Consider the following 23,537-nt stretch of genomic DNA (forward strand, 5'->3'; position numbering starts at 1 on the left):
ACTCTACCCGCGGTCTTTCCCTGCCAAACCATTGGCTATCTTACACTATGTGGTTCTAAGAATCGAACTCACATTGACCAAACTGTGGTGCTCATCAATTTGGGGTCTCACTCCCCCGATTCTCCTCCCTGTGCCTTTGCACAACTTCAGGACTGGGTCGTGTGGCTCACCAGCAGATCTACTCACCTGCTCACCTCTGCCACTGCAGTTGCCTCCGAGCTTACCTGCTCCTTAACCTAACCTATCTACCTGGGGAAGGCCCTCTGGCGCTTTCCCCACTCGGTGCCCTCTCTGGCACTGGGCTACCCAGGTCCATCCTCCGGATCCTCGGGCCCCACTGAACAACTCTACTGGCTCCCAGAGCCCACCTGCGGCCTCACCTGGCCAACATCCTAGCAGTGGCGGAGTACCCATTTAACCATACACACACTAACAAGCCACACGCCCAGCCATTTCCACTTCACTAATGCACCCATCCAAACACCATTCTACCACACGCACCACAGATGCCAATATCCAACCACAATTTACCTATACCCTCTACCTACTCTTAAACAACCCTCCCCGGGTATTCGTGAAAGGGGTCCATCTTTCCCATCAACTCCTTTCGCACCAACCACTCCACTCCACATATTCCACACTACTCACTCCACACCATCCATTTCATACTCCATTCCATCTATTCCATGCTTCACCTACACACCTGTGCCCACACACCTGGTGTCACCTGTACACCTGGTGGCACGTGCACCCGTCTTTCCTCCCAGGCTCATTCATTCAATGCAATACACAATCACAATTACTCACTCATACACTGCATCATCTAAGCTGACTACTCCCTTCTGAAACTCGCGCCCCCCGTCTTCCCTTATACTAGACGCTCCCCCGTCATTATAATCCACTAAGCTGCTACGTCCCCTCCACAGGTACATGTCGCTACTTAACTCTACAGTTACCTATTGTCATTTCTAAACCCTAACATTTTATCCTAACCCTCCCAGGCTAGTTTACACAGCCAAAACCCCATAAACTATTGCTCATGTGCCCGGGGTGGATGTGAGGGATGGTGGATTTGCCATCCCTCTACATCGGGCATCTCTCACTATCAATTTTGCCCATCCAATTTTTGCCAATCAAATTTGCCAATCATTACCCAGTGTGTACCCTGGATAAGAATAGGTACGCCGTATCCCTGCGTGGCGTAAGAGGCGACTAAGAGGGTTGGCGTCAGGAAGGGCATCCGGCCATAAAAACATTGCCTCAAAAAGAGAACTATGACAATTACAACTACATATGGGCAGGGTACAGCCCGAAGTGGAGATCGGTTTCTGAGGTTTGGGACATGGAATGTAGGGACAATAACAGGGAGATCAGGAGAAGTGGTGGAAGTATTGGTCAGAAGAAAAGTGGACATATGTTGTGTGCAAGAGACAAGATGGAAGGGAAGTGGTGTGAGAATGGTAAAGGGTAGGCAGGGACAGAAATACAAGTTTGTGTGGCAAGGGTGCCTGGGGGGCGTGAATGGTGTTGGTGTCCTGTTTTCTGAGGAGTTTGTAGACAGTGTGGTGAGTGTGACTAGAGTGAGTGATAGGTTGATGATGGTGAAAATGATGATTGGAAAGCTCTTGGTGAACGTCATCTCGGGATATGCTCCGCAGGTTGGTCGAAGCGATGAAGAGAAGGACAAGTTCTGGTGTGCGATAGAGAAGCTGATGGAAAACGAGAAATATGAGGAAGTTGTTGTGGTGGGAGGAGACCTAAATGGACATGTGGGAATGAGTATGGATGGTTTTGAGGGAGTTCATGGGGGTTACGGATATGATGTGAGAAATGGAGAAGGTGAAAGGATTTTGGAGTTTGCTGATGGAGCTGATTTGTTGATTTGTAATACTCAGTTCCAGAAAGAGGATAATAAGCTTGTTACATACACGTCAGGAGGGTTGACGACAACCGTTGACTACCTGATGGTGCGTAGGCGAGATAGGGGGCACCTCCGGGACACAAAGGTGATCCCGGGGGAGGAGGCTGTTTCACAGCACCACTTGGTTGTCTGCGACATAAGGGTGAAAGGTGCGAGGAGAGCTCGGCGGGTGAAGTACCAACCGAGAATGAAGGTGTGGAGGTTGAAAGAGGTGACAGTAAGGGAGGGGCTGAGTAGGGTAGAGGATGATGTGGTTGAGGTTGAAAGTGGTTGGATGTCAATGAAAGCTAGTCTGTTGGGAGCCGTTGGTGAGGTATGTGGATGGACAAAAGGACCACCGAGGCACTCGGAAACATGGTGGTGGGATGATGAAGTTGGAAAGAGGATTGATGAGAAGAGGAAGAAGTTCAAGGAGTGGCAGAAGGCGAAGGGTACGGGAGCAGAAACAGCAGAGCATGAAAGTTATAAGGCAGCCAGGAAGGCTGCAAAGAAAGAGGTAGCAAAGGCGCAGGAGGCATGTAGGAAAATGTTTGGAGAACGCTTGGATTCTGAAGAGGGTCAGAAAGCAGTATTCAGGATTGCAAAGCAGATAGTGAAAGAGAGGTGTGATGTGATGGGGGTGAGTTGCTTGAAGGATGAAGTGGGACAAATCGTTGTCGACCCAGATGGAATAAAAATTAAAGGAAGATGGAAAAGATATATGGAAATGCTGTTGAATACAGAGAATGAATGGGATGGCAACATAGAGAGTAACCCAGTTTTAGGACCGGCAGAGAAGATAACTGAGAAGGAAGTTGAGGAAGCGATAAAAGCAATGAAGGGTAGAAAAGCGGGAGGGCCGACGGGAGTTGTGGGAGATATGTTGAAGGCAGCAGGAAGTTGGGGTGTGAAGAGAATGACAGAGATCTGTAATCTGGTGGTGAAAGAAGGCCGCATTCCAGTGGATTGAGAACTGAGTACCCTCGTCCCTCTATACAAGGGGAAAGGTGACCCTCTGGACTCTGGAGTGTGGCTCGTACCGAGCGATAAAGTTATTGGAGCATGGAATGAAGGTATTGGAAAGGGTGTTGGAGAGGAGGATAAGTAAGAAAGTGAAGATCGACGAAATGCAGTTTGGATTCATGCCAGGCAGAGGAACGACAGACGCGCTTTTCATTGTGAGGCAGTTGCAGGAGAAGTACATGGAGAAGAGGAAGAAGTTGTTTCTTGGGTTTGTTGATCTGGAGAAAGCATTCGATCGGGTTCCACGCAAAGTATTGACATGGGCATTGAGGAAGTTAGGAGTGGAGGAATGGTTGATCAGAGTAGTGATGGCAATGTACAAAAGAGCGTGCACTGCTGTAAGGATGAAGGACGGCAACAGTGGTGAGTTTGAGGTGAAGGTGGGAGTGCATCAGGTGTCGGTACTAAGTCCACTACTATTTGTAGCTGTGATGGAGGTGCTGGCTCAGAACGTAAAGGAGGGTTTCCCGTGGGAGTTGTATGCAGATGATCTGGTGTTGATTGCGGAAAGTATGGATGGACTGGAGGAAAAGATGAACACGTGGAAGGAATGTATGGAGACAAAAGGTCTGAAGGTGAATATCGGAAAGACGAAGGTGATGGCAAGTGGTAAAGCATGTGGTGAGGTGGAAAGAACTGGGAAGTGGCCCTGTGCTGTGTGTAGGAAGGGTGTCGGAGTGAACTCCATTCAGTGTACAATGTGCGCTGAGTGGGTTCATCAAAAATGTAGTGGTCTGAGAGGGTCATTAACCAGTGTGGCAGCTCCATTCAAATGTAAGGTGTGCACAGAGGGAGCTGCAGATGGAGGAAATGTTGAGTTGGATCTTGGAGACGGCGTGAAGCTGGAAGGTGTGAAAACATTTTGCTACCTCGGAGACATGCTGAATGGAGAAGGTGGATCAGACTCGGCAACGGTTGCTCGAGTGAGATGTGCATGGAAGAGGTTTCGGGAATTGAGTGGCGTGCTGATGATGAGGGGAGTGTCGTTGAAGCTGAAGGGAAAGGTGTATGCTGCATGTGTGAGAAGTGTTATGATTTATGGGAGCGAGACATGGGTAATGAACGTAGAGCAGCAACGAAGGTTGGAAAGGGTGGAAATGCGAATGGTTCGACGGATGTGCGGAGTATCGTTGAGAGAGAGGAAGACAAATGATGAATTGTGAAAGATGATGGGAATAGAGCCTGTGATTGATGCTGTGAAGAGGAACAGGTTGAGATGGTTTGGTCATGTGTTGAGGAAGGATGAAAGTGACTGGTTGAGAAGAGTGATGGAAATGAATGTAGAAGGAAGTAGAAGACGGGGAAGACCGAGAAAGACTTGGCTAAAGATGGTGGAAGAAGAAATGCGGGCAAGGGGGTTAACAAGGAGAGATGCAGAAAATAGGGCAAAATGGAGAAGATTGTCATGGGGACCGCAAGGCTAACCCCCGCTCTAGCAGGGAAAATGGCCTTTAAAATGCATGTTGTGTTGTTTGTTGTATTACTGCCAATCATTTTTGCCCATCAGATTTTACAATCCAATTTGCCAATCAAATTCACTATCCCTAGCAAATGTCCATTAAACTTGAGCCTCTCGGTACGTCCATGCATGTTCAAAGCTCGGCTTCGCAAAGCCGCGCAATGCATACGTGTGGTTTGGTCACCTGCAGGTTGAGTCCGTCCGGCACTCGGTTCAGGGGAGGAGGTTTGGTTGGGCCAAGGTTTAAAGCACCATCCCGGCGCGGAGCCTTTCGGTCTCCTGCCCGATGGCCCAATCCTGCCTGGCCGGAACACCGCAACCACAAGGGGGCGCCATTCCGACCCTTCCTACCTTCCCTCAAACCGGGCCGGTCGCCTTGCCTAGCAAAGCTCGGACTCGATTGTGCAGGGCGGGGCCCGGCGTGGAACGCGCACGGCGGTTCTTCTGAAACCACCGTGATTACGACCCTCGCCAGTTCCCGCAGTACCCAAAGCTCGGCATGGACCGAGGGCTCGCGTCGGCTAAACGTCGGTCTAACCGCTATCCCGTTTAACGTCGATGCTCCCCGTACATGCTCACATCCACACGCGACCCCTTTCATACTCACAAAACCCGGCGTCTCAGCGCCTCTCATGCATTCCACACACTCCGTCCATTCCACCACCGCACTCCCTGTTACACACCACTCCTCTCACGCACCTTCTTGTGCACACTCCCGGTACGTACTCCATACCACTCATGGGGGTGCACTCTTGCATCCACCCACTCGCGCGCTCCGATGTGCCCTCCCGCACACGCACCACCACCAACCCAGGTGTGTGTTCTCGCACACTCTCTCCATCCATCTCACTCTCCACGTCACTCTCATCACACTTACACTCCGACGTGCATTCTCGCTCGCACTCGGTTTCACTCCCATACTCGGTCGTGCATTCTCCCCCACACCCGGTATCACACTCGCGCTCCGACGCCATTCGTACACGTGCGCCGTTCACCTCCACACACCTTTTCCTCACACGCACGCCATTGCCATTCACACAGCGCACCACGGACCTTTTACGAGCGCCCGGGTTACGCTGGAATCCCAAGCGCGCGAAAATTCTTTTCGCAACAAACACCTTACCGAAAAATCTCTTCGCCCCATATACTACCCTCACCTTGGGGATTCTTCTTCCTCATTCCTCCAACACCTGCAAATCCTTATAAGGATTAAGCACAGCATCATGATGCGAGCACGGACTCTGCACATTATCCATCTCTCCCTTCAATTCCTGGGCTACCTCCGTCTTTTCAATTCCATTTTCCACTATAATTAATTCGTTAATTTCTTTGTCCTCGACGACCGCTGGCTTTACTAAAATTTCCTCTTCTACCTCAGCGGTCGCCGGCTTCCCCATACCCTGGGTCGCGATTTCTATGCCTGTCCATGTGACTTCGCTTTGCTCACCCTCGCTCACCCCGCGCTTCTCAAACCGCGTTACCTCATCGTGCACCCCCACGACCTCTTCGCCCACTCCGCGGGCTCTCTCCCTCTCCACCTGCTTTATCTCATACCTGGCTTGCCCCCTCGCTAACCCCTCATTAATTTATTTGGCTTGGCCAATTATTCCCCCCAATTTGCCCCCTAATCTGCTTCCGAATCCCTCCAATTTGCTTCCTAGCCCCCCTATTTGGCTTCCCATGTCATTTCTCAATTCACTAATTTGGCTTCCCAATTGCTCACTGGTACCCCTTGCTTCGTCCCTCATTTCCTGACTGATTCGCTCACTCCGAGCGTTCATCCTTTGCTCTGACTCCATCATACAAGCCCTGAATTGTGCCATAAGGACTTGCAGATCCACAACCCCTACTTGCGCAGCGGGCACGGCCCATGTCGACATGTGCGAGGCGCCGCCATCTTGTGCGCCTGCAACCCCCGCCACCGCACCCTCATTTCTCTCCTCCTCCATTATTCCCACTGCCTCCCTGGGGTCCTGGGTCACCTCTAACCCCTCTTCTATCTCCCCCACCGGCGTCCGACAGCCTTGATCATCCATGGCACGACTATAATTTGGATGTAATAAAATTTCGGCCGCTCGTAATTTTGACAATTTTTGATGTTTTTAAAAATTGGGTTCGGGTCCAATCACACTCCTGACACCAATTGTTACGGATCTCAGAGACGGCACTCCCCTTAGCAAGGGGGGGGGGGGGTTAATCCCCTTGGCCTGTTAAGCTGGCCGTCTCTAGTCCTGGTACTTATAACGCTCCTTTGCGGGGTGAAATTGGTCAGGGTTATTGGTCAAGGTGTTCTCCGGAATACCTTTACCAATCCCTCCGCAAAGCAGGGAGACAAGTACCGCTCGAACCACGGACAAGATGGTATTTGCCGAGCGGTTTAGCAATCCGCAATCCGAGCCATTAACAAAGGACTAAACCCGACTATTGCGGTTGGCCAAATCGTGCCACAGGTACTCAATTGGAGACAGGACAAAAGCGATCGGGGGAAAGAAGAAACCAAAGGTAAGAAATAACAGACATTTATTAATTATGTACACCAAAACCAAAGAAGAAGAAACGAAAGTAATATACAGAACGAAGAAGAAGAAGATACACAGGGCAGCCTTAAACAGTAGGGTGGTGCTCAAAATAATTAAAAAAATATATTTACTGGGACATGGCTTTATGTTGTTCCTTTTGTTCCAAAATGAAAAGACACCAAATATGAAAGCAATCTGATTTTATTTAGGGGTGCCACATCAGCCTTCAAACTAAAGGTGTCTACAAAACTTTTCTATATATGGATCGAAAGCAAAACCAGAAGTTTGTTTTACTAGGGCATGCCCGTACTATATATATATCTAAAATTATATCCCCCCCCCCCTCTATTTACATGAAATGGTTTGGTCCATTCGCAAAGCCAAAGCGAACGGCTTGCGAGTACGGTGACAACCCCCCCCCCCCTCTATTTACATGAAATGGTTTGGTCCAAAGCGAACGGCTTGCGAGTACGGTAGAACCCCCCCCCCCCCCCCCCCCCCTCTATTTACATGAAATGGTTTGGTCCATTCGCAAAGCCAAAGCGAACGGCGAACGGCTAAATCGCCATAGCTCGGTAACTACTTCTCCGATTAATATGAAACCTTGAAAAGGCACATCCTCAGGTCCCCAGCAATATACCTGGCAAGTTTAAAGTATATCGGACCCGTGGTTGTCGAGAAACAGCGGTCACAGACACACAGACATACACACAGACAAACACACACACACACAGAGATTACTGGAATTATAGATAGATGAAAATCCACCCTCCACTCACTTTCTTTGTATTCTAGCAAACACAAGTTACAATAGCTGCACAAATAGCACTATATTGCTATGAAAACTCAAATTCAATGATAACAATCCAAATGTTCAGTTCATAAAATGAAGAGACACCATATCACATAATATTAAAAAACCCAAATATAATGAGAAATGTAACTCCTATTTCTGGGCCTGTTTCACCACTGTTGCCTTCTTGGCATCGGGGTACATCTTCCTGTGAGCAGCAACAACTTGGAGCAGAGCTTGCTTTTGCTCTTCATCCTTTGTAAGGAGCTTATTGTAGTCTTGTATCAATTCGACACCCCTTTCTGGCCTGTCGTTCACCACGACTAAGCCACTGGCGGCTTTCTTTGCTTCCTGAAAGCTGGTTTCTTGCTCCCATGAACCAGGATCCTTATCCATCCAATCAGTTGGGGTCCCTCGGATGCTGAAGAAATGCTTGGTGTGTTTTGTTATGAGGCCAGCGATTGACAGGGCGGTTCCTCGTTTGATAGCTGGTCTCTTTGGAGAGGGGTTTTCACCGTCATTTTTCAATGCTTCAATCATATTGATCTTGCTTTCTTTGTCAATTCTGGTGTCAAAGATTGCAAATGCCACTAGTACTGGGCTCATGTACCACGTGTGGCGGCCAAGTGCCTTCAAGGCTGCCTGAGCCATCTTCTGATTGATTTGTTCAAACTTTTCCAACTTCTTGAAGAGGTTAATGTCATTCAGGGGAGCCTCAATAGCTTGTGGAGCCCGAAACCAAGCCTGTACATACACAAGGCAGACAAAAATGTTGAAGGCTCGGAGTTCTCTCGCCTCTTGAAGTGTCAAGTGGAACTCTGACCGAAACATGAACACCTGTAGTGAATATAGTGCTTTTGCCATCCATCTGGCTCTGTGCATTGCTCCTGGAGCCATGATCCGGATTCCACGAGGTGGGATTCCTCCCATGTAGATGACAGTCAGTTCTAGGAGTTCACGATAATCATCTCGTGGCTGCTGATCTTTCAAACACACAAGAACGTTTTTGCTTCCAACACAGTGTCTACAGATCCCATTGAAGCCTTCCTCTCTGAGAATTGATCGTGAAGAAACTTCGTGTCCTCGGGGTTGGTGATTATGGCCTCCGAATCTGCATGCCTAAGATCAAACGTCTTCTCCAAGGAGGCCTTGAAGGATGCTTCCTTTTTCTCTTGGGTCGCACCACCCCGCTTTGCACCTTTTTGGAGGCTCCTCCATTCTTCATATAGCCTTTCCAAACGATGGATGCAGTGCTGCTTCGTCGTTGTAGGTAGGTGAGCTTTTTCCCAGAACTTCACAACCTCTTCAATGGTGAGGGTTGCACTCTCCCGGGCAGTGCGATTCTCCTTCTTCAGGTGATGGAAAAACAGGACAAGAGATTGATGCACAGTCGGGAGCTTGGCACCTTTAATGGCATCTCCAGAAGTGGACCCAATGAGATACACATTATCCTGAGCCCGAGTTTTCAATGAAACACTGGTACTAGCACATGCCATATCTGCAAAATAAGCAAGAATGTGGGTAAAATCCTGTTAATTCTTACTCCACAGGGTCACTCTCTACAAAAGAGCCACAATCAATAAGTTAGGCCTACATATTACACACTAAAAAAGCATACCCCTGACCCCGGGAACCTGTACAAAACATGCATGAAAATTGCCCAGATAGTGATCATAGGAAGTCTCAAAACTGTATGTATAATATATTGTATATATATATATAATGTATAATGTGTATTTATGTATATTTATTATTTAATGTATATTTACTATATATTTATTTTTAATATTATATTTAATGTATATATATAATTATGTATTTATTTTGTGTATATACAGCCCAAAAAATGGGAATTCCTATTTTTGCATGGGGGAAAATTCATCACTGATGTGGCACCCCTAAATATTATTGGATTCCATTCAAATTTGGTGTGGTTTCCTTTGACACCAAAAGGAACAGAAATAGACCATGTCCCGGAGAAAATCTGCATTTTGATTTTTTGAAGCCCACCCTATTAAACAGTCTTATATTATCAATGCCCAGGACAGACAAACAGACTTACATGACACGGAATGGCAGGCAGGAATGACTGGAAGAAGGAGAAGGGTCCATGCAGGGGACAGGGTAGGACGGTCCAGGCCGGTGCGCAGCGTCGAGGGTGGCTCCAGTCCACGCTCCGGGCTCGAGGCGAAAACCCGGCGGCAGCTGCACATATTCGCTCAGGCGGTAGGGGCTTTTCGAAGCAGCTCGTCAGAGGGCTTCGCGAAGCTTCGTCTCTCTCAGCCAGACCTCACCAAGCGCCGTCTCCAACCCAAGTCGACTCTCTCAAATGGCTCGCAGTCGTGCTTATATTACGCGCTTCCAGATCAATGCGTGCTTCATAGAGCCACGCCCGTGATCGTATTTCGTCATCCCTGGTTGGCTGGTAAGGGCTCGCTGGCTCCACCTCTGATGGTGCGTCGACGTGCCACACCTTGTTCTTGTGGTCCCGCTCCCTTCTTCCTCGGCTTTGAGACCGTGCGCAATGGCGGTTTGGGGCTAACAACCGAATCAAGGCAAGGAGCAGCGAACGCCACCCGACTGCTACTTTGAAGCGCGTGTGAGACGATTGGGGGACTTGAAAGGGACCTATCTTATTTGATTAATGCAACGCAGATTCAACTATTGGGAACAGATCCTTAACTGAAACACACAATAATGAAATAACTACGGAGAGGTCCTATGGTTCGCTACGTGTTGTACATGGACTAATTAGGGTGCTGTGGGAGCTGTGCTCGCACGATAAAGCCAGACCAAATGGACGACACAGGAACGAAGTTTCACCGAGCTATTTATTTAGCTCAAAACCAAAGAACCCAAAAGCACACTGAATCCGCCCCTCGAACGGGCGGCAATTTATCACGCAAACTGAACACACAAAAGTCACGCCTCTCAGGCGGGGCGTGGTATGCAAAATAGGTAATTCATGCCTCTCGACGGGGCGTGGTAAGCAAGGCGAGTGTTCGCCCGAGAGGGCAAGTCTGGACACGCCCGGGCGAGTCCAGACACGTGACCGCTCGCCGGTTGCGTCATCGGCCGGTGCACGGTAATTGTCATGCTTCCGGTAACCGCTACAGTGCGATCTTCAACAAGCCAATTGATGGGGATATTTACAGGGGAACATTTATAAGGGAAACATTTACTGAAATTTACTAGTGAAGGTTCTAAAAACCGTAACAATATATTGCATGGTAAAATATCTTGGGGTTTGTCTGTCCGTCCGATGTATGCATGTATGTCCCTCAAAACGTCCACCAATCAGAGCTGAGGATGTGGTCACATGACAGGGGCACAGTCGATCCTCCACTCAGCATATCCAAGCCTGGCTACGTCGCTGTTGGTAGTCTATCGGTTTTTCTTTTTAACATTCTAAATGATTCTTCAACAATGATTGATTGGGCCAAAAACGATATATAGCATTATATTTCAAAAAGTTGTGAATTGGTTACGATAAAAGTTGGTGGACGAGTTGGTTAGATGACAAGAACAAGATAATTAGATTTTGGTTCAGGTCAGCAGATCTGGCCTATCTGTGGGATACAAAACGTAAACTGTTCAGCCTGGCGGAGGTGTGCACAATACCGAGTGATGTTCTATTTATGGTTCTGACCAGGCAACAGAATACATCATAACATGTAACCTTCTGCACATTCTGTTTGTATCCTGAACAGGCTGGTGAATTCGATATCCTACTACGGCCTGCTACTGCTCACTACTGAGTTTATGAAAATGGACAACAGCTGTGCAGGTAAACATACTTGTCCCTTTCCATCATTTTTTTTTCCTTCTCCCTTATTGTCTGCACCATTGTGCTTGCTCTTTTCACCACAACTGACCTTTGACACTTGTTCTAAGCTTTTCGATTGGTTGTGATTCTTCCCAAATTTCAACTTGATTATGCATCTCAGTTTCTCTTTTGGTACAGGAATATTGTGTCTTTATTATTTTAACGTACAGTCACGTGAAAAGGTAAGTACACCCCATGTAAAGTTTTGACTTTTTCAACGTATTTCAACATACAGCTATTTGATCTTCATTTCAACAATATTGATAGATAAAGGTGATATTGTGGCGGACACAATGGCTCGCTGGCGCGGTGACATCAATTCCGTGCACCAAGAGGCTGTCGGCCACGCCCGAGAGGTAGGCGTGGCCTCGGGATATACACGGGGCTCGCAGCCCCGAGCAAGTCAGTGAGTGCTACAGTTTGAGCTTTACAATAAAGACTCTTTTGACTCTACGCGTTGTGGCTTACCTTCTTTGGCAAACAAGTTGCGTGCGTAGCACCACGCTTCAATATAATATAACAAATATCATGAAACATTTACATTTTGTCGTCCATTGTATAATTTAAATAAACATAATTGCAAATTTTGCATGTGGAAAAAGTAAGTACACCCCTACATTTATCACCACTTCAAATACCTAAAATTAGAATCAGGCTCTCTATCTCTTTGCTGATGACTCCACTCTCTGCCGCTCCATTCCTCTTCCCTCAGATCGGCAGTCTGCAGCCTCCTCACTCTCTGAAGCCCTGGACAAAATCACAGACTGGTCAAACAAGTGGAACATGTCTTTCAATCCTGACAAATCTCACTCTCTTACTATGTCTCTCCGAAAAGATCGACTGGACAACCCTCCCATCTACTTTCTCAACAATCCTCTCCAAGAAGTTCTGTCACTCAAGCTTTTGGGTCTCACTATCTGCCATGATCTTTCTTGGGAAAACCACATTTCCAAGCTGGCCTCCAAAGCCAGTCGCCGACTGGGCATCCTCCGTCGTGCGAAGTCCTTCCTCGGCACACCTGAGCTCCTCACCACATACAAGGCTTTCATCCGCAGCTCAATGGAATACTGTTCTCCCCTATGGGCTGGTGCTCCTGCCTCACACCTTGCTCGGCTTCACGCTGTTGAATCCAAAGCTTTCAAAATCATTGGAATCTCCCGCGATGAAGCTATCTCTGAGGGCCTTTCACTCACTCACCGCAGGCAGGTAGGTGGTCTTTCTGTCTTCAACCGACTCCTCTCCGGCCTTGCTCCCCCAGCTCTCTCTGTGCTCTGTCCCCCAAATATTCCTACAGGTCGCACAAGATCTGCCAGCAAACCTCTGATGGTTAAACTGCCGAAATCTCGGCTCTCTGCTCACCTTCACTCTTTCATTCCTCTTTTCTCCCGCCTCTGGAACAAACTCCCACACTCCCTTCAATCCCACTCCTCCCTCCAGGTCTTTAAAACAGCTGTTCACCACCATCCCTTATCTTCCCCCATCCAAAACCTTGATCTTTTCTACCCCCACTAATTCACCCCAGATCCACCTTGTTTGAAATTCCAACTTCCTTCCTGGAAGTCCTGGCAGTGTCCATATGTTTATACCTCTCCCACCCCCCCCCCCCCCCTTCACATGCCTCCCCCCCAAAGCCCTCTCCCTCCCACAGATCTCTCGATGTCTCCATGTCTCTCGGTCCCTGCTCTCAAATGTTTTGTTTGTGTCCTTCCCCGTCTCTCCCCATCTTGTCTACCGCTCCCGATGTTATTTGTTGTATGTGTCTGTTTGTCTTTCTGTGTGATTAATGTTCGCTCTTTCACGAGCCTCGATCTTGTATGCAAAAAAAAAAAAAAAAAAAAAAAGTGCACCAGCTGAGGTGCAAATGATTAGAACATCGTTAGAGGATCTTGGAGGAACCTGTCTTATTTAAACCTCAGACATTTAGTTTGGTTTGCTCTTTGTTGAAGTGTGCGGCGTCACCATGCCGAGATCAAAAGAGCTCTCTGAGGCCTTCAGAAAGAAGGTTATAGATGCCTATGAGTCTGGGAAGGGATTTAAAAAGATCTCCAAACAATTTGAAATCAATCATTCGACTGTCTGGAAGATCATCTACAAGTGGAGAAGATTTCAAACAACTGCCAACTTGTTCAGGCCAGGCCGCCCCAGCAAGTTCAGCCCGAGAGCAGACCGCAAGATGCTGAACGAAGTCTCTAAGAACCCCAGAATGTCATCACGGGACCTACAGGTAGCTCTTGCCACTGTTGATGTCAAAGTGCACGAGTCTACCATTAGAAAGAGGCTGCACAAATTTGGTCTACATGGGAGGTGTGCCAGGAGGAAACCTTTGCTGTCCAGAAAGAACATCAGGGCAAGACTAAAGGTTGCCAATGAACACCTAGGCAAAGACCAGCACTTCTGGAACAATGTGCTCTGGACAGATGAGTCAAAGGTAGAGCTATTTGGCCACAGTACCAGAAGACATGTTTGGCGAAAATCAAAGACAGCATTTGACCACAAGAACGTGATACCAACTGTAAGCATGGTGGTGGAAATATTATTATGGTTTGGGGCAGCTTTGCTGCTTCAGGGCCTGGGCAGCTCACCATCATAGAATCCACTATGAATTCTTTATTGTACCAGAGGGTGCTGGAGGATAATGTGAGGCCATCTGTCGGAAAGTTGAAGCTCAACCGAAGGTGGACCTTGCAACATTACAATGACCTTAAACATACCAGTAAATCCACCAAGGAATGGCTGAAAAGAAAGAAATGGAGGGTTCTGGAATGGCCAAGTCAAAGCCCGGATCTAAATCCCATCGAGATGTTGTGGGGAGATTTGAAACGAGCTGTGCATGCAAGAAACCCCTCAAACATCGCACAGCTGAAAGAATTAGGCATGGAGGAGTGGGAAAAAATTTCTCCCAGTCGATGTCAGACTGATAGACAGTTATAAGAAACGCCTACTTGAGGTTGTTTCTGCCAAAGGGGGCAATACCACCTATTAGAGCCAAGGGTGTACTTTCTTTTCCACATGCGAAATTTGCATTTATGTTTATTTAAATTATACAATGGACTACAAAATGTAAATGTTTCATGATATTTGTTATATTATATCACCTTTATCTGTCAATATTGAAATGAAGATCGAATAGCTGTATGTTGAAATATATTGAAAAAGTCAAAACTTTACATGGGGTGTACTTACTTTTTCACGTGACTGTATTAAATTCTGGGCTTTATATAAACTTACTTTGTGAAAGCATGCCAGAGTAAGTTTTATTGTACTTCAGTATTACCTACACTTTTCTATTCTGCTGAAACGTGTGTCCTCTAACGCCATCTTTTCTGTCAATTCACCAGCTTACAACCCTGGCCCATGCAATTGCTCATGTGAATTGTGCAGAATATATGTCAAATGTGGACGTTTATTCGACATGCGAACATGTGTCAAATATATCCATCTTGACATGGTTATGTTGGGATGGTCATGTTGTAAGAATGGATGATTAATGCCTGCCTAAATATGTTTTGCGGTGAACTATTTCCATGCAAGTGCTGTATTTGTGGCCAGAAACTATGGTATCAGAATTTATTGAAAAAGCATCGAAAAGTGACTGATGTTCCTGTTAGCAACTGGGAAGATATGGTCTAAACTGTTCTGACTGGAGGTGTAAGAAAAAGCAAGGATCAAAAAAATCTAGATACGTCAGACACTAAAATATCAAAGCAAAGAAAGTCACACTTAAAGTATTGTTGCATGACTCCCCCTTGGTTAATACCGGAGAAATCACGGATAGCCAATAGCGAGCTTTTAAACTCCGAAGGCGATGCTCAAATGCGGATTTCTATATATATGTGTGCACGGAGAAAGAAAGAGGAGGGGAGTAGGCTGAAGAGCTTACCGTCACGGATCCCACCGCAGTCCTCAAACTTGTGGAAAATAACTCAAACAAACACGGATTTAAAATGTACAGAAAATAACGAAAGGATTTATTAAAACGAATTGCCGGTAACAAGAAACGCGACGGTAAATCAAATTTCTATTCGGGACGTCCCCACACAGACTTATAACACAGACGAAGTGAGAAAAGAACATTGGAAAATATAGGCCTTGGGCTACTAGCTGGCCGTGCACCCCTTCCCCCCCACAAACCTCCGACCCTATATTTTTCTGATGCCCTAGACTAGAGTGTCCTGAACATGAAATCAAATGTTAACATTGCATAAGTTGGGATGAACTTGTCATTTGGGGCCAATGTATGGGGGTACCCTCAAAACGTGACCAATTTCGCTTCGCGTCGTGATCCATTGGCACATTTTCATATTTTGGTGAATTATGTGGTCATTATAGCAGCTACACATACATATAAGGTACCAAATGAAAGCTGAGCTTGTGTCAGTTCGTTTCAAACCCTCATAAGTAAGTTTCAGACATATGTAATATGAGTTATTTTGGGTACATATATAATATTATCCCTTATAGAATATTATCCGGCGCATCACAAAAATAATCAAATTTCTACATTAAGTTTGTTTGAGGTATATCTGTGAGACTTTATTAGTTCAAATCATATTGTAAACTACACTGTGACCCAAGCGCTACCATTCAATACCACAACTATCATTCTAGGACATAAACTGACAAAGTTATGACAATTTAAAACTTGGCACACGTTAATAGCGCAAACATGGAAAAGCAAGGACAATGCGTTCCTATGATTCAATACATCAATAACTCCTGTACCATGATCATAGACATAACTAAATTTGATGCTTTCAAATACAACATTTTAAAAGAGTCCTTACATTCTTATAATCGTCTCTTTGGTACCATCATTTCATGAAAAACATTAGCGTTTGCTATAAAAAATCCGAAAATGATATAAGAATTTACATTCTCAACTTGAAAAAAAAAAAAAGGTTTAGAAAAAAGTGTATACCAAATTGTACAACGGGCATATAAAGGGTTAAGCTGGCCGAAAGTAATCTCATTACCAATATGATCAAATTATCACCCAACAATCAAAACAATAAACGGGCACATTCATTGGTGAACATTGTCATTCTTGGTCACTGTCCGTGCTTTCTCCGCCAAACGGACCTGGGATGTCTGGCAGCTGGAGTTCTGCATCTGAGTCCACGTCGTCAGAATCCAGTGGTTCGTCCATGATATTGATGAGCTGCTGTGGCAGAACATCGCCTGTGTACCACAGTGGTTCCAACTTACCATCCTTCAGCTCCCATCCATGGCCAACTCTTACGTCAGGAATATCTGTTTGAGCAATGTGAGCCCTCTTGCAGATTCCAACCTGATAGTTCACCCGCCGTATGTGCTGCTTGAGACTTCTTCTACATGGGGGCAGTGTTCCCAGATCAACATTCTTTGAAGGATTGAGTTGATTATTTTTGCTGTTATTTGCTGTTGGTGGCCATTTCAGTTCTTCAGCTTCTTCAAAACTGTGCAGAATCAACTGATGTAAGTAAGTGGCGGCATCCTTGATCATGTCTGTTGAACCGAGTGCATATGCACTCTGGACAGCACGGTTTACATCAATATTAGAGCTGTATACGATGTATGCTGTAAACGTCTTCTTGTTATCAAGTTTGCAGAACGATAATTTCCGACAATAGTTGACATCCTTCTCCAGCTTGGCCTTCAATTTTTTGCTGCGGTAGCTTGGATTGGAAATTCTGTATGTGCCAGACTTGAGATGTACTCCTGACTGAGCTCACTCAGCTTGACAATCTTTTTGTCACATATAATGTCTTTGTCAATCTTCTCACACATGTCCGAGTATGCTGTCCTATGTGCTAACTCAATATTTTCTTGTTGTGCTCGCTTTTCGTCATCAGTACTCCTCCATTGCTTTGGATCCATAATGTACTTGGCTCGACAGCTCTTGTACTGTGCCTCACATGCAAACAAATCATGGCCCCTGATCCTAGTCAACAGTTTTTCGTCCGCTTTCCGCTCAGCTCTGGTGTTGGGCTAGCGGCTAGGGTGCCAGCTTAGGATCCAAGGATCCTGGGTTCGAATCCCAGTCGATTGCTGAATTAACGCCAGGGGGGTTGACTCAGCCTGTCATCCTTCCGACGTCGGCTAATTGAGTACCAGTTCACTGGTAATTCCCTGCTTGTCGTAAAAAGGGTTGGTGGCAGGAAGGGCATCCGGCCGTAAAACATTGCTTCAAAAAGGGGACCAAAAAACAACAACAACCACGGTCCCCGAAAAAGGCCAACCCCCGCTTTGTGGGGAGAAATGGCCTCTAAAGGTGGTTTTTTCCGCTCAGCTGATTCCAGAACTCTTCTCCATCCATCAAACTCAAATTTAGATGCTCCCTCGGTTGACCAGCTGCCTTTCACTTTGATTTTCTTGCGTCCTTCAGAGTTACAGAAAATACCATCAGCCTTGAAGAGAACGTTAACACTCTCAGTTGACCATCGCCGACTTCTTCTGGATGTTCCAGGCATGTCTGCAGGAACCTTCATGCGTTTAAGATTCATGGTGAACCTCTGGTAACATTCACGATGATATCCATCATAGTCTGTATATGTATCAGGAATGAGGTCACACACCTGTTGCATTCTGTGTACGGAATCAACTGGTTGGCTCAATCTAAGGGATCGTACTTCTTTCAGTTTGTCCAGTCTTTTATCACCATCTTTCATGCTGACGAACAACTGCAGTGGCTTACAGTTTGATCCTGGAACATGGACTACGCATCTTGGTTTGGAGGTCGAGGCTTTACCACTGCCATCACGTTTTCTCTCCGATGGCGGGCGAGCCGGGCTATCCTCTTCAGTTGGATTCCGAGTATCAGCAGAATCTTGCAACATTGTCTGGTTGTATTAGTAGGTTACACTGTGGCTTGGATCTGCAATAAACAAAACAATACAACATTCACAATTGGTGCACATCTGGCGTGAAGGAATACATTTCATAATGAGGAAGAATTATCACATTTAAGAACTCGTGTAATGAAAATATATCTTAAATAAATGTCAATGATTTGTATCGCAATTGGAATCAGCTGAAATATGGTGGAATATTAGTTCAAATATGCTTAAATAATATGGTTAATCATTCTCAGTTCTGCAAGTGAAGCTTAACTAACCTTGTCTGTGCCTGCGATTCTTGGACGCCAAGTCCAAAAACTTAAGCTGGAAGTGAAACGGAGCTAAACTGTTCCAACATGAAGAATGAAGTGCTGAAATAAAACTTACCTAATAATTAATAAAGGGAAAGTAAATTAATACACATATCATTATGTGATGCGCCGGATATCTACAAGGGGTGTATGTACCCCAATATGTACCCCAATAACTCATATTACATTTGTCTCAAACTTACAAATTACCCCATAATTCACCAAAATATGAAAATGTGCCAACGGATCACGACACGAAGCGAAATTGGTCACGTTTTGAGGGTACCCCCATACATTGGCCCCAAATGACAAGTTCATCCAAATTTATGCAATGTTAATATTTGATTTCATGTTCAGGACACTCTATGGCATCAGAAAAATATAGGGTCGGAGGTTTGTGGGGGGGCGGGGGGAGGGTGCACGACCAGCTATAGTAGCCCATGGCCTAATAATGTGTGGTTATTCGGTGCACTTGGCTCAACTCGCTTGGTGCATCGTCGGCAATCGTCAGGCCCCGAGCGCGCAGTCCCGACGCGGCTCTGGTGTTGGCAGGAGCCACCCGTTCCCGCGTAGCAGGCCTCACTGTGTGTCTCGCTCACCCTTGGCCTTTGGCACGCTCCAGCGGCCAGCAGCGCTCGTCCACGCGTCGTTCCTTCTGGAAAACTGCAGGTCTCCGTCTGTGGCTCTCCCACCTCACATCCACCAACTAAGTCTCGGGACTTTGTCAGAAGACGTACAAAAAACGCACAAACGCATACAAACGTTTTTGTACAAAAAAATGTCAGGACAGGCCCCGGGAAGGTTTTAGGCTAGGTGGTGAGGCCGGTCGAGGCCCACCTCGGCCGGGCTGGGCCTATTTCGCAATTAAAAGCTGAGCTGAATTATAGTAGTCAATCTTCTACGGCCGAGAGTAAAAGCTGAATTATAGTAGTAACTTCATTCAAAAAGAACCAAAAATGTCGGGACGGGCCCCGGGAAGGTTATAGGCTAGGTGGCGAGGCCGGCCGAGGCCGCATTGGCCGGGCTGGGCCCATTTCACAATTAAAAGCTGAGCTGAATTATAGTAGTCAATCGTCTACGGCCACGAGTAAAAGCTGAATTATAGTAGTAAGTTCATTCAAAAAGAACTAAAAATGTTGGGACGGTCCCCGGGAATCGTGTGCTACACTCCAAGCGTACACTGAGTCGGTGAAAATATTCACCTTTCTCTTTTCTGCTATTTTACATGCATGCAGTGCATGCAGCTCTGCCTTCTGAGCTGAGAATGTGTTCGGCAGTCGTGCTTGTGTCACCACTTTGTGGTTCGTGCACACTGCATAGCCTGCTCGCATTGTACCGTCCACGGCCTGTGCAGCTGATCCATCTGTGTACAGTACGAGGTCCGCGTTGTCAAAATCAATGCCTCGCATGTCAGCGCGTGAAGCCGTAGTGGCTTGTATTACTTCATGACAGTCATGTGCGTCGCCATCATCTTGTCTTGAGGGTTGTGCATCTCTCAATCATGATGTTACTTGCATTTATCAGTGTAATTTCATACTTCAAAGTCCGATTTGTCAACAAATGCTGTGTCCTTGCCTGCAATAGAATTGCCTTTACACTATGGGGTGCTCGAAGGATAAGTGGGTGTCCCAGCACGACTGCTTCCGTGCGCTGGACCGCCCATGCTGTTGCCGCCACGGATTTGAGACACGTCGGCAATCCTCACGCCACTGCGTCTAACCGTGAACGATAATATGCCACCGGACTCATCTTCAAACCATGTCGCTGGGTCAGCACTATTTGGGCAAACCTCCCTCTTTCATGCACATAAAGTACAAATGCCTTCTCATAGTTTGGGAGGCCTAATGCTAGAGCGTCCGCTAAAGCCTTTTTGAGGTATTCAAAGCTATGTAATCGTTCTTCACTCCACTCCACCTGTGCAGGTGTGTCTTTGAGCACCGCATCCTGCAAGGATCGCGAGACGGGTGCAAAATCGGCTATCCATTCCTGGCAATATCCCACAGTACCGAGGAACTGGCGCATTTGACGTTTCGTCCGCAGCTTAGGGATATCTCGAACCGCCTCATTGCGTTCCCTGGTGAGTTCCCTCTCCTTTTCTCAGGGTGTGGCCCAGGTAAACTACACTGGGCTCACAAAACTGTAATTTATCCTTATTAACGTTGTGGCTCTTTTTCCCAAGCGCCATCAATAAGGCGACTGTGTCCGTCAAACATCCCTCCTTGGTGGTAGCGCAGATTAGCAAGTCGTAAACATACTGAATTAATGTCGATCGTGCAGGCAGCACCACGTCCCCCAAGTCTTGTTGCAACGCCCTAGAAAACAATATCGGACTATCGCAAAACCCCTGTTGCAACGCGGTCCACGTATACTGTTGACCCCTCATATGTAAATGCAAACAAAAACTGAGTCTGGATGCATAGGGACACTAAAGAAGGTGGAACACAGATCGATCACTGAGAACCATTCTGCCTCCGGAGGCACTGTAGCAAGAATGGTGGTGGGGTTGGGTACTACAGGGCAATTCCTTCAATTAAGTTATTTACGGCCCTGAGATCTTGCACAAAACGCCATGACGTCTTCCCGGGTTTCCTTACCGGAAGGATCGGCATGTCACACGGGCTCTGCGTTACAACCAGGATACCTTGCTCTAGCAAGGCGTCAATTACCGGGGCAATACCCTTTGCGGCCTCTTGTCTAATGGGGTATTGGCGTACCTTAGGATAGGCTCTACAGGGTGACTACCAATGGTGACTCAAACGGGCGTTGCTTGGTGGATCCTCCCGACGTCATTATCGTGCTTTGTCAACAGTCACGGATGCACCTGTTTCAAGCGCTCCCATTTGCTGTCTGTGGTATCTTGCAGGACCTTTTTCTCACTGGACTGTCGTGTGACCTGCTCAAACACTCCAGTTATTGTCGGCCACATCCCCGTCCATCAATACCCTTCCTGATTTGCCAACTTTGTGATCGTTCCCCCATTGGCCAATATGGTTTGACCTGTCCAGTGCTGCTTTAAGCTAGCAATCATCGGCCCTATATCTTCTGGCCAACGGCCCATCGCATTTGTTGCTGAAACATGTGGAACCAAACAATTTTGAAGTTGCGTTAATTCCATTTGGGATGCCGTCAACTCCACCGAGACTCTGATACCCTCCGCTCCTGTCCATACATTTCCCAATCAAGTTGGACTGACACCCCAACTCTCCCTCCACCTCTCCTGCATAGTTCTCATTCGTACCCTCCGAGTCACAGTATGCTGTACAATGTAATAGATCAAAAATTTCCGCAGGGTTAATTTGTTGTTTCCCCATCCATTCTCGAATTTCGTCGATTTTCATTTCCTGCTGTACTACGTGTTCGATTATTTCTCTGACATCAGGAGAAACTATTCTCCACCACCATACCTCTGGGGCGGGCCGCATCAACATGCATAGAACCTCTGACCTATTCTCTGAGGGCATTTCTAAATACACCCCATCTGGGGAACAGCGCACTAGACAGCTTAATTTACACAGCAAATCTCGTCCTAACAGATTTATCGGAGTGTTTGCAGCCAAAAGGAAAGTGTGTCGCTCCTCTAGCGGTCCACATTGTATTGTTGGTTCCTCCGATAACGAAATACTTCCGCTATGTCTGGACACTCCAATTATCTTTATCTGCTTACCTGATATCGGCGCGCCAGGTAAGGCATCTGCCCATATAGTCGAACGCGTCCCACCGGTATCTACTAAAAAATGCATTGGCTTACCATTTATCTTCAGATTATATGTTGGCTCATCTGAAAGGGTCCGTCAGGAGGGGGCAGATGGCGGAGGGGCAGCCCTTCTCCAGTCAACATTGTTGTGGACCAGGGGGGTACGACAGACCTTTTCCTTGCATGCCTTCCCTCCTCCACCTCTGGCCACCTTGCTTCCTTCTAGGGCAATCCCTTTTCCAATGTCCCACCTGTCCGCACTGTAAACATGTTCCAAATGGCACAGGTGGTGCGGAGGGCCTAATTACGCGGGGCCAGCCTACCGCCGGTCCCACCTGCCCATCCTGGGCCGAAACCTTCTGGCGGAAACCCTGGGATCTCTGTACCATCGCTATTTGAATCCTCCTCCTGCTGTTTTTGCCAATACTTGGGGGCCTGACCTTTTCTTCTCCCCCACCCCACCATTCGCTCTTGTATCAACATCTGTAACATCTATTCTTGTACCTCAACCTCGCATACTGCCCTAGCTTTGACATTGGTCGGCGGCCGAGCATAAGTCATGCGCTCTCCTTGCCCGCCAATCGAGTATCACATACTTCAAATGTTTTCGGACAGGGGGAAAAAGTCCTTCCATGAACAAACTTGTGAGCAGAATTTGCGGAATAGTCGCTACATCTGTGAACCCCCCATGAGTGACTAGAGCCTGTGTTAGTCAGTCCAAAAAATCACTGGCCCTCTCATCCTTTTGCTGGGAATTTTCATAAACCTTCTCCCAATCTTGGTCAGGCGGCAGAAGCTCGTCCCGTATCGCATTGAAAAGGGTATTGACCAGGGCTCTCCAGTCCGCATCCTCCTGGCCTACCAGCTGGTCCTCCGGCCAGTTGGCAGTTAACTTTGCCTGTCACCAAACTCCGCTCGGAAGCGCGTGGTTGCACATTATCCCTACGTCCCAGTGATTAAGGCCGTAATTCACAAACCATTCAACTAACCTCCCCCTCGCTCAGTGTGGTTCTGTTAACAGGGGCTTCATCGTTCATTCCATCGCTCAACTCGACTCGGTTTCCCTCCATGGTACATGTACAGTATGCGCAGCCTGGATCCTCTCCGTGTTTGGGGGTCTCAGCCCTATTTCGCCTGTTGGCATAGTTAGTAGGGGAGGGAGTCCCTCCATGGGTTTTGAATTTCCCATTCCCATCT

The 23,537-nt window shown here is 47.0% G+C and overlaps 1 protein-coding gene across 6 annotated transcripts in view; it reads left to right on the plus strand.

The window, feature by feature from the left end:
* LOC137430363 (synaptic vesicle 2-related protein-like) overlaps positions 1–23,537 on the plus strand; it is a 173,349-nt gene that overhangs the window by 111,927 nt on the left and 37,885 nt on the right. For all 6 annotated transcript variants that reach the window (XR_013623870.1, XM_078780603.1, XM_078780606.1 and 3 more), the window contains one exon: positions 11,405–11,481. Coding sequence is in view for 5 of the 6 variants with exons in the window: in XM_078780603.1 (XP_078636729.1) it covers positions 11,405–11,481 (77 nt within the window). In the remaining variant the exon portion in view is untranslated. The remainder of the gene's footprint in view (positions 1–11,404; positions 11,482–23,537) is intronic.

This window comes from Myxine glutinosa, chromosome 6, assembly GCF_964187855.1.
Source record: "Myxine glutinosa chromosome 6, kmMyxGlut1.1, whole genome shotgun sequence".
NCBI classification, from domain to species: Eukaryota; Metazoa; Chordata; class Myxini; order Myxiniformes; family Myxinidae; genus Myxine; species Myxine glutinosa.